Source organism: Galleria mellonella, unplaced genomic scaffold (assembly GCF_026898425.1).
Source record: "Galleria mellonella isolate WM207_F2 unplaced genomic scaffold, CSIRO_AGI_GalMel_v1 utg184, whole genome shotgun sequence".
In the NCBI taxonomy this organism is placed as follows: Eukaryota; Metazoa; Arthropoda; class Insecta; order Lepidoptera; family Pyralidae; genus Galleria; species Galleria mellonella.
The window spans coordinates 7359390-7371442 of NW_026442025.1; the positions used below are offsets into that span (position 1 = coordinate 7359390).

The 12053-nt window shown below is 33.1% G+C and overlaps 1 protein-coding gene across 2 annotated transcripts in view; it reads left to right on the forward strand.

The window, feature by feature from the left end:
- Positions 1 to 12053, forward strand: part of LOC113512163 (multidrug resistance protein homolog 49-like) — a 36841-nt gene that overhangs the window by 14436 nt on the left and 10352 nt on the right. For both annotated transcript variants that reach the window (XM_031909197.2, XM_026895966.3), the window contains exons 2-12: positions 5344 to 5529; positions 6452 to 6497; positions 6987 to 7180; positions 7628 to 7772; positions 8290 to 8390; positions 8766 to 8937; positions 9497 to 9621; positions 10177 to 10366; positions 10693 to 10914; positions 11267 to 11508; positions 11870 to 11957. In XM_031909197.2, coding sequence (XP_031765057.1) covers positions 5360 to 5529; positions 6452 to 6497; positions 6987 to 7180; positions 7628 to 7772; positions 8290 to 8390; positions 8766 to 8937; positions 9497 to 9621; positions 10177 to 10366; positions 10693 to 10914; positions 11267 to 11508; positions 11870 to 11957 — 1695 coding nt within the window. In that variant the 5' untranslated portion in view covers positions 5344 to 5359. The remainder of the gene's footprint in view (positions 1 to 5343; positions 5530 to 6451; positions 6498 to 6986; positions 7181 to 7627; positions 7773 to 8289; positions 8391 to 8765; positions 8938 to 9496; positions 9622 to 10176; positions 10367 to 10692; positions 10915 to 11266; positions 11509 to 11869; positions 11958 to 12053) is intronic.

Genomic DNA, 12053 nt, shown 5'->3' on the forward strand with positions numbered 1-12053 from the left:
TACGACTATGACGATATGTGTGCTTATTTACCACGTCGTAAAGAAAGTACACAACATTTAAGGACCTTTATGTCTCCGATTTAACAGAAAGTGCTAGGTGAGTAGATATGAATCCAGGTGAGGACCATAGAAAGATTGTTTTGAGTCCTGTTTTTGTTTTCGCGAATCGCACATTTATACATATGCGTATTTAATAGAGAGTTTTTTTTTTGTAGGATAATAATGGAATTGTAACCCCACCCCGCCTATGCTATCGGTATACGCTAGCAGGGCACCAGTAAGGGATGATAGGTGAGAATGAAAGCAGGTCAATTAGCCCATCGTAATAAATTCCACAAGAAATAACCACTATGGTTTAAAGCGGGAACCGCGTGAAGGTCAACCTGATAGGGTATATTGTTAGTAACGGAGCTGGCAAATCCCCATTACAATACAATCTCTTTCTCCCATTTAAGAGGGTGAGTGAACCGTGGTCACCACAAAATTGTCTGGTGCCCACCCCGAAAATGTCACAGAGTAAGTACATAAACGCCTTCTTTAAAGAGTCAAGTCCCTTGAAAAAAGATCATAAATATACCATTGATATTGGCTCGGCTCTATTTAACTGAATCGTGACTTTAAAATTCAAGAAAAAGAAGGACAATATGTATGTCCTTGTTTCTGCAAACAAGTGGTGATATAACTGAGCAAGACGTACAGCTATTTTATCGGAAAAAGAAGCCGCCATATGCAAGTAGCTATTATTGCATGACTATTTTCGGTATGAAGGATATGGCAATTAAATTACTGAGAAAATTACTGACGAACTTGGATTACAGAGGCTTGTACTCGTACTTTAACGTGAACATAGGTATGGTTCTCGTCCCAGAGAAGAAAAAACAGGCTTAGTACTTAAATATATGTAAGATAAAATGACCTTCATTGCATTTCTCATTCGAAATAGACACTTAATAGTTATTATTATTGATACAACAATTCGTAATTGCTTATTTTGGACCATAATTGTAGTTAAAAACTGGACCATATTACTAAGTTTGTTTTTGGAGGGATTTTGATATATTCACAAAAACAGTGTTAGAAACATTGTTATATTTCTTCGATCATATTTACATATGATCTTAAAAACCCTTAAAAGCTGTAATAATTACAGATTTTTTGCTTTAGAAACTTCGGAGATGGGGAGAGTGGGATAACAGTTTTTTTCACATTTTTGACCATAATTAAAATACTACACAGTACAAAAATAAATAATATATAATAAAAAAATCTGTTTTAAAATGTACAAATGATACCCCACTTGAATTAATAGGTCGATTTTGAAATGTTGGGTATCTTTTTTGAACCCAAAAAATATTAAAAAAAAATATGCAATAAACTGTTCCAAATTTAAAAAGCATCGGTAATTGCTATACCAGACCAATGGAAAGACGGACAGATGAACAAAGTCGCATCATAAGGATTTCTTTGTATCTTTTTGAAAAAAGAGGATTCCAAAACACAGACACTTATAAATACATACTACTTTATTCTCTTAGTCATCTCTTACAATATCCTAAGGAAAAAAAAAGAATAATCACTTATTGTATCTATTTCATCAAAAACTTAACACTTTATTAGAACATTCCATAGGAGTAACACCCCATGAGACATACTATGAACAAATAACATATTCTGTGATGACCATGGGGACTGCAACGATGGTTTTCATTTTCTATAAGGCAGTCCGGCAACATGTTAGCTATTCCGTATTGTATGCTAAATAAAAAATACTCATATCTATTTACCCACTTCACTAATAAATATTTATTTGTCGTACGGTCCACATCAAAAGTCAATGAACACATTAAGATTTTCAAAACTATTTGATGTTCTCTGTTAGCACACATATATAATTGTCTAAATACAATTAATTTTAACTTTATTTCTTTATTGAGGCGCTTGATGTTATGGTTATTATTACCTATAGATATGTTGGGCATTTACCCAAATATAATTAGTTATTTAAATAAAATTTCCTATTAACTATAATTATTTAGTTCTTTTTATCTTTTTTATTTAGAGGCTTTTATATTATTAATTAAAGATATTAATTAATATTTACCATATATATACATACATTCAATATGGTCCTACAGTTGTTTGATTTTATTGTTGATTAATATTAACTTTACTTATTTATTTGTTTCAAATAAATAAATAAAGTAAATATTAATCTAATTTCATCGCCGACCTTGTTGTGCTACTTATGTATGCGTCGCGTTGTGCTTACGAGTTTTGGAGATTTGTTGGTGTTCATTAAATTTTTAATGCTGACTGTACATTCACAATATCAAAGCACGCTCGACACACCGCATTGCAGTGGTCTTACAGCACTGTTACCCCTACGTGTGTTTTGATCTTAATCATATTTACTTAATTGTTTTTATTACGATTAAGTAGCACAAAGACAAAAGTTACAAAGTAAAAAAATTAATGTCATTGTAAATATGTGCATTTTAAACCAATTAAAAATATTAGGAAGCTTTGAAAATTGCTGTATTTATATTTTTAGGCTACAGTGACCGTTTACCATTAGATGGGCTGTATGCTTGTTTCCCATCTACATGATATAAAAAAAAAACAATTGACAGATTTCAATAAAAAAAATACTTTGACCTCATACTTATTATCATCCTTACTAGTATTATAAATGTGGAAATGAGTTTGTTTATTTACTAAATAAACTCCTTAAATAATTCTCATAAAATTTGATGTATATATGGTAAGTACATATCTATTTGTGAGAAAAAAGAACACAGAATACTTTTTATCTCAGTCACGTGGACAAAGTCTGTTCAATATTTCAGTAAAAATAACATGGGTATAATAGCAAATTCAGTATGGTGTAATTAAGATTTTAGGCAAAACACGTACCTAACTTATCAGAAAGTAATAATATTCGACTACAAAAAACATTATATATATCTACCTACTATACATTACACGATTAATTACTTTCATTTGCCTTGGTATTTAGCTATATTATAAACAAACCTTGGCGATATATTTTCACATTGGCCGTTTCATGTCAGCATAACAATATCTAAACTAATATCTACTTGTGCTCTAAGTACATAATGTATTTGATAAGCACTTAGTTAATCGAAATTGTATAGTTTTTTAATGGATGATAATAGGGTGGTGACCCTGCCTACGCTAACGAAATACGCTGGCGGGGCACCAGTGAGGGATAATAGGTGAGAATAAAAGGGCAGGTCAGTAAGCCCATGCCGTCGGAGATGTGGTGAGTGCGAAAGCGAACCCATGTCTCCGACATATGGCACCTCGAGGGTATATCGTCTGGTGTTTGGTGGATATACCTCCACCTTACGCGAGGATTCCCACAGTACCCATTCACCTCCCACAAGGTATATGGGTCTGCATAAAGCATTTTCCAGACGTTATAAAAAAAGAAAAGGTCAGTTAACCCATCGTGATGAATACATATGGAATTCAACACGATGGTTTCCATGAGCAGCTATGTGGTGATCAACCCGACAAAGTATATTGCTAGCAATGGGACGGGTAGTTCGCATTACTAATAATACTTTAAAAAAATGTTTAGTAGCTATCACAGTGAGGAAAGACATTGTTAATAATGGGGTCTAACTGCTCCATTGCTAGCAATATACTCTGTCAAGTCGACCTCCACGCGGTTCTCCCTGGTAACCATCGTAGTTATTTCTTGTTGAATTCTTCAGAGTGGGCCAACTGACCTACTTTCGTCCTCGTCTATCATAAATCACTGATGTCTCATCAACATATACCGATAGTGTGGCGCTACTGTTCCATTTTCACCCGTTAAAATAAATAAATTCATATTACATTATTTTTTAGTTTCCGAACAGGAATATAAAATAAACACACAGACAACATACTCACTAAAAATTACTCAAACGATTTATGATTAACAGGTCTTCCTCAAATATTTTCCATGTAATCCTTATTAAATATTATAAATGTGAAAGTAAGTTTGTTTTTTTGTTACCTTACAGCGCCTTAACGGCTTAACCAATCATTATGAAATTTGGTGTACAGATATTGTATGAGGTAGAGAAGGATCATTTCAACCGTTAACAGTCCACTGCTGGACATAAGTTTTTCCCAAAAGGGGAATTTTTCCAGTAGTTGTCACGTTTGGCAGGCGGGTTGGCAATCGCAGTTAGGCTTTTAAAGATGTTTTAAGAGGGACGCTGCTGCCCATCCCTCGCCCTCCCTTAGTCGTCTGTTACAACACCTACGGGAAAAGAAGGGGTGGCCCATTCTATACCCGGGTAAACACGGCAATGTAGAAGGATATAGATTACTTTTTATCCCGGTCGGTAAACATATCCCGGACAACTAGATGAAGTGTAAAAGCTAGTATCCATATAAAATTTCTATAAAGTTTTATTTCTGTTTCTAGTAGCATAAAGGAAACTCTACCATTGAAAAACGGACGTTGTGTAATTAAGAAAAAAATATAAACCAGAAATGTCAAGTTCGTTTTACATTTTAGCAGTTTCTGTCAAATTTTAGCAGTGTATGTATACAGAAGAATAATAAATTAGTTTATTACCATGTTGTATAGGTATATACAAAGGAAAATTTATTGTAATATTACTATGAACTAAATTTAGTTCACAAAATCTTCGTAAGTTTATTTGATCACATATTTATATTTGATTTGTAAAACTTGCCTATCGCCTTACTATCAAGTACTAAAAAAACATTCCCTAATTTAATCGTTCAATCGTATTTTTAAACGAATTAAAAATGATTAAGTTCTGAATTCGCTTACTTGTAAGTTATGCGATGTTTTCTACAATTGTAAACCGATTTTAATAACTCTTTTTGTAATCGATAGGATTTACAAGCTCGTGTCATATTAATTTGTTAGGATTACAAGTCGCTGTTATCTATGATTTTAAAACACCTTTATCCAATCACTCTATGAATTTTGTATATATTTAGAAACACCCTGATATTTGTATTTATTTCTGTCTTCTGATAAACTAAAATTCGTTTTGTAGTTAGTAATAAAACTAGAATTCTGTTTTATATCTTGATTTATATTTTATTTGTATGTGGTTGGTGGCTGGCAGTGGCAGAGATATATCTAGTAGAAAGTGATAAGCGTCACTAAAAACATTAAAAGCACCTTAGATCTCACACTATTCTCATACTATTACTGCCTCTGTACCCAACCATCAAAAGATACAACTATTTGGCGCCAATCAGACGTGTAATAGAAATATACTCATGCACATAACCTTATAGATAACCTCGTGTGGTATATCAAGATTGTTTTACCTTTTTTTTCAGAGTGGTTGACCCGAGAATGAAACGTGATGAATCCTTAAAGAGCGTCACCAAGTTCACGTCGTCTCGTCGCCTGAGCGAGACACGGCCGGCGCTCACGCTCGGTTGGCGGCAGAACTCGCTTACTATAAGCACACTTGCCCAGCAATCCGCTTATTTAGCTGAAAAAGCTTTCAGAGACAAAGAAACGTAAGTGTGAGATTATAATATGACATACTATGATATTCTTTTATTTATTTACTTATTGCACCAGATACAAAAGTAAAGAATATAGGAATAGAATGAAAAAATATTAATTGACCACAAAACAATTTCACAAAAAGTAAGTACAAGACAAAATATAAAGAGAAAATGACCAAAAAGCCCTATCTCAGCATTAAGCCACTAATAATGGGCACATTACTCACAGTTGGTAGCGCTGATATTCTGATAGGACCTATAGTGGTGTCACGGATACCGTGACACCAGAGCATGAAAACATTACATAGTAAATAATTTAAGGTGAAGTGATAGAATAAGCGGTCTTATCGATTTTTTTTTTATGAATGAAAATGGAATGGTATCCCCACCTGTGATATCGGTATACGTTGGCGGGGCACCAATAAGAAACGATAGGTGAGGGAACCGCGTGGAGTACAATCTGCATGGATTTGTTAAACCATATTTCTAATAGTCTCTATCGGATATTTAATTAGTAAACATAAGTTTTTAAAGATTTTACTCAATACGGGAAAAATTAAAATAGGACTATAATTTATTGATTCATTTTTAATACTATTTTTAAAAAGCGATAATATTTTACTATATTTCATTAAATTACAAAACTTACCGTCACTTATTAATACGACGTAGAGACATCTGACGAATTGCGTAGGAATAACTGATGTGAACAATAATAAAAATATATAAAAAAAAAATCATTATAAATTCAAGTGGCCTGTTTTCTAAAGGTATTGATCCATACCCATATATCCATAGTTATTCTTTAACTACATCGAAGAGTCTAAATTATATGAGTTTATAAAGAGAATAATAGAAAATTTAAAATTTTTAAACAATACTCGCAGATATTTTAGATTTTATGACTTATAAATTGTATTTCTTATTTCAGTGCAGAAGATAAAGTTCTAGCGGCACCAGTTTCGTGGTTTAAATTAGTAAGTTTTATTCATTAAATATATAATATTTTTAAATACACAAACCAATAAAGTTATTTTTATTTAATAATTGTAATAATTACAAGAACGTTACATTACACAGATTGGCGCCTAACGTAGGATATGAAGTTTATATTAATTAGTTTATATTATTATATCGATTAAACTAACCAGAAACTAAATCGTCGTAAAAATAACAAATCAAAAAAAAAAAAAACACCAAACAGCTAAGAGAATTATGGACTTCTCAATAATAGAGTAATAAGATTATAAGCGTATAAGTGTATAAACAAACAAACTAACGGCCCAAGATGATGATGATGCAAGCACAACTGCTTAGTAGTACAGAAATACCCCAGCAGACGACTATACTATAGTCTCCCTCCGATACAATATATAAATGTTTGTCATTTTCCATCAAATTACCCGTTAGCTTATTTTCGTTCGTTTCTGCAAGTATAAAATATCTTTTAAAGTAATCTTCCACAGTTCAGGTTCGCAAAAACATGGGAACTGCTACTGCTATTTGTTGGGCTCATTCTGGCTTCGCTGAACGGCCTCTTTGTGCCACTCGGCGTCATCATATACGGGGAGTTTACCGCGCTTCTGATAGACCGGACAGTAATGACTGGTACCTCATCTCCCACTCTAACCATCTCTCTTTTCGGCGGTGGCAGAATATTGTAAGTGAATTTTAAGTATCGTACACATGAATATGTATCCAAATAATTTAATTCAAGCTAAGAAATATTACAGCTCAACCAACGTATCATTTGTAACAATATAAAGGTTCTTCAATAACAACATAAAGGTTTAATTCTATTTTTAGAATCATACAATTTTGATCGTAAAAACAATGAGAAATGAAATTCTTTGTCAGTCTCGTAGAGAAATAGTCTTGAGTCTATTATTTCTAAAGATATCTCTTCTAGTCAACCCAATGCAGACTATTTATATAATTTATACTTTTTAAAACCAATCTATAAATTAGAATTTTGCATACGCGCTCCAGTTAGTCAAATGTCTTAATTACTCCATAATTTATACTCCCTTCACAGGAATTTTTTTCATATATCAAAAACCATATTCTTTTTAATTGATGCGCTTCAAAATCTGCTTATGATTTGCAGAAAAAACGCGACTGCGGAAGAGAACAGGCTGGCGTTGATTGAGGACTCACAAGCATTTGGCATCGGGTGTTTCGTATTCTCGTTATTACAGTTCATCGTGGGTGCCATAAGTGTTGATCTCTTCAACTTTACTGCACTAAGACAGGTAGGGAGCTGGGACACATCTGATGTTTATATTCTTTGCTTATATTTAGGTGACAGCCTTAGTATTTTAGCAATTGGATTTGCCTCCGTTACTTTTCGACGGACGCGGATTCAATCTACATAACAAATATTAGTATTATTAAGTATGTCTTTTTTTATATTGATTTGGGCTTATTTACTATGTATAAATATATATTAATAAGAATCTTTAGATTTACAGAAATATGTCTATTAATTGTCTAACTCTACTCTGTTTGGGACTAGTTCGTTCTGTGTAATATATCAAGTGGTATAAAAGTTATCATTTAGAAACAAATTGGAGTTTTCTTAATTTACTTAGGTATCAAATTAACAAACGAAATGTAGATACTATCCACCTTATCACCGTTCACGCGTTAAAGCACGTAAACGCAGCGCGATACATAAAACAAAGACATACGCGTATAGTCAAGCGCCAAAAATCACAAAGTAAAACATATTTATAATAAAGAATTTAATAATTGCTATTACCGTTGCAGATCGAGAGAGTAAAACAAAAATTTCTGCAATCTGTGCTTCGTCAAGACATTACTTGGTATGATCTGAACACGACAATGAATTTTGCAACCAAGGTTTCTGAGTAAGTTTTCTATATTATTTAATCAGATATAAAACAAATAAGTGTAGTAATGGAAAAGATTAAAATGCAAAATTGTATTTCCGAAAATTCACATTCAAGAAAGACAAGCAAAATAACGACCCTCTTGAAAATGATAATCTACGCCTTAAATCACTAGCCGTCCTTAACAAGTAGCAATGACTAACCGATCCATCGGTAGATATATTTTCGTGACATTCGTGACAAGATGCTGGACATTGCTGTCTTGTTCTATATCAAATACGTGATAGCGATAATACATCTATCGATACGTATCTTTAGCCGCTTGATTAAGGAGGCAGTTCGGGCCAAATCTGATATCCCAGATCTCATTAATTATACAATTTCGGTTCACAGTGACGTGGAGAAATATCGTGAGGGTATAGGTGAGAAGGTTCCCATGTTGGTGTATCTGGTTATGTCATTCGTAACTGCCGTGATCATATCGTTCTGGTACGGTTGGGAACTCACTCTGGTCATCCTGTCATGTGCCCCTGTCATCATCGCTACCACCGCTGTTGTAGCTAAGGTAATCTAGATTAATATTATACACTAATAATTAAAAAAAAAAAGATTTTTTGTAACAGATAAACTCAAAAAATACATCTTCGATTTTAAAAAACCGATCAAGTGCGAATTGAACTCAACACCAAGGGTTCCGTACATATGACATAAAATTACCTTATTGCGTTTTCCAACAAAATACATACTTAATAGTTATGATTATTCATATTACAATTCTTTATCGTCATTTTTTATTTTGGACCATAATTGTGGTAATCTGGAGCGCATAATTAAGTTTCTTTTTGGAAGTTTCTTTAATAATTTTTCGAAACAATGCTAATTAGAAACATTGTTTTATTTTTCCTGTAATATTTACTTGTACTTTTATCAACTGAAATTATTTCAGATTGAGTTCATAACCCAATCAGATTTCGAGACTTTGTTTATACAAAGCAATGTATGAGATTGACAGAAACTCAATAATCTTAGAACAAAACATAAATATATTTTATATACATACCTACATACACGCATACTTACATAGTTATTCTATATTGTAATCATATCGCCAATTAAAATTACAGATCCAGTCGTCTTTGACAAGCCAAGAACTAGCAGCCTACAGCATTGCAGGAGTAGTTGCTGAAGAAGTCTTGTCATCTATAAGAACAGTTGTTGCGTTTGGGGGTGAAAAAAAAGAAATTGCACGGTGCGTTAAAAATATCTTAGTCTATTGCATTTTATGTATATACGTGTATATAGGTACTGTTCTATTGTGGTGTTCATAGATTTATACACATTTATAAACAAAAAGTGTCGTCACGTATTTAGGCAGAGGGAGACTTTGTACAAAAGTCGATTGCTGAGTACCTCTGTCCCATTCGTGTTTCTACCGTGAAGCAGTTGTGTTTGTATAGCTGTATTTCGGTTTGAAGGGTGGGATATGGCGTGAATTTACAGGGTACGGAGGAATAACATCTGAGTCCTCAGGAATGGCAATGCATGAGGGTATCATGGGCGAAACAGTATACTCTGTTATGTCCATGGTACTGCTTATGTCTCTAGGCGACGGTTACCACTTTCCATCAGGTGGACCGTCAGCTTGTTTGCCATTCTAAGTTGTATAAAAAAAAATATACATTATATATATCGCATTTATTTTAATCAAGTACGTATTTAGGCACAATATATCTTTTTGTTAGAATTAGAACCAGCAATTTAATGAGTTTGTTAAACTGTATATGAAAATTCCTTTAATTTCCAGATATAGCGCGCGATTAGATCCAGCCAAAAAGATGGGAACCAAAAAGGGAATATGGTCGGGACTGGGTAGTGGTGTGATGTGGTTCATCATATATTGCACTTATGCACTGGCCTTTTGGTATGGTGTTGGTCTTATTTTGGAAAGTAGAAATGAGGAAAATCCTATTTACACACCGGCTGTGCTAATGATTGTAAGTAAAAAGCTTATATTGCTTAGCTTTCATTATTCTTGTGTAATTTTTTAACTTTATGTGTTAGGTAGCTATAAGGTAAGTATAATGGATAATTATAAAAGCATTACTTAAAATTTTCTTTAAATTCTATTTCTTCGAAGATGTATATTGATTCATCATCATCACATCATATCAGCTGTTAACTACCCACTGCTGAATGTAGGCAGGTATTAAGAGGTTTTGCCAATAACTACGGTTGGCAGGCAGATCGATTGTCAAATTTTAATTCCACATGTTTATTATATGAATTTTTTTTTATTTCTAATAAATTGCTGCACCAACAGATATTCTTTAGTGTTCTGCAAGGTGCACAAAATGTAGGCCTGACCTCACCCCACATGGAAGCAATGACAAGTGCTCGGGCTTCCGCTGGTGCTATATTCGCGGTCCTAGACCGGAAACCCGCTATTGACAGTCTGTCCACTGAAGGTGATAAACCGGAACTCACAGGAGATTTGGAATTAAAAGACGTATATTTTAAATATCCGGCTAGGCCTGATGTACAGGTATAAACATTAATACTTTAATTAAAAATGAATAATAGTCTTTACAATATTTTGAGAATACTTACAAAAGGGGAGGGTATACTTAAGGAACTTATTGCTTGAAAGCTAAAGCTACCTAAATAGGAAATGGTTCCGTCAAGTTATATTAAGACTCATTATTGTTATAGTGCTATCAATTCAGAGTTTTCTGCTTATAAGTGGAAAACTTGGAATTGGTAAGTAGTAGATATTCTCCAAATATAGCGAAGCTACAGAAAAAGGGGCTAGATTTAGCTGTTTTTTTTTTTACTAAAATAATAATATATAAATGATAGCGGTATATATAATTCGAAAATGTAATTAAAATTTCCAGGTCTTAAATGGAATAAATTTAAAATTGAACCGAAATGAAACAGTCGCGTTGGTGGGTTCGAGTGGTTGTGGCAAGTCAACTGTTCTTCAACTGTTACAACGCATGTACGATCCTGAAACAGGGTCAGTGACCGCATCTGGACATGACCTGAGGAACATTAATGTTAGACATTTAAGGAACCACATAGCTGTGGTTGGCCAAGAGCCTGTACTGTTTGCTGGTACAATAAAGGATAATATCAGGTAACTTTTGGTATACGAGTATCTAAATACTGATGAAGAAATAATTCCCGGTTACAAATTTTTAAATATATTTCATACGTACCCAATTTTTCAATTATATGCTTAACTTAATTGAGTTGGTCTAACATAACTACTATTTAACTAACTACTATGTAAAGATTTTACAATACAATACAATTTCTTCTTCACTTTGTTTCTTACACTAAATTGTGCAGACTAAATTTCTAACTAGAATAGAACAGTCAACCGTAGTATTTAATAAAACTATATTATATTTTCTAATTCATTCTTGCTTTAATTTTTTGTAATTCCAGAAAATTTCATTACCAACTTCTAGTTAATATACAAAATTTTTTTTCAGGATGAGTAATCCAACTTGTACTGATGAAGAAATAATCGTTGCTGCTAAACAAGCTTATTGTCACAAATTTATTGAAAAATTACCAGAGGTATGTTATTTCAAATATAATACCTAGTAGCAATATTATGCGAAGGATAAGCAAGCTGAAGTGACAATGGGCTGGTCACATAGTTTGAAGAACCGA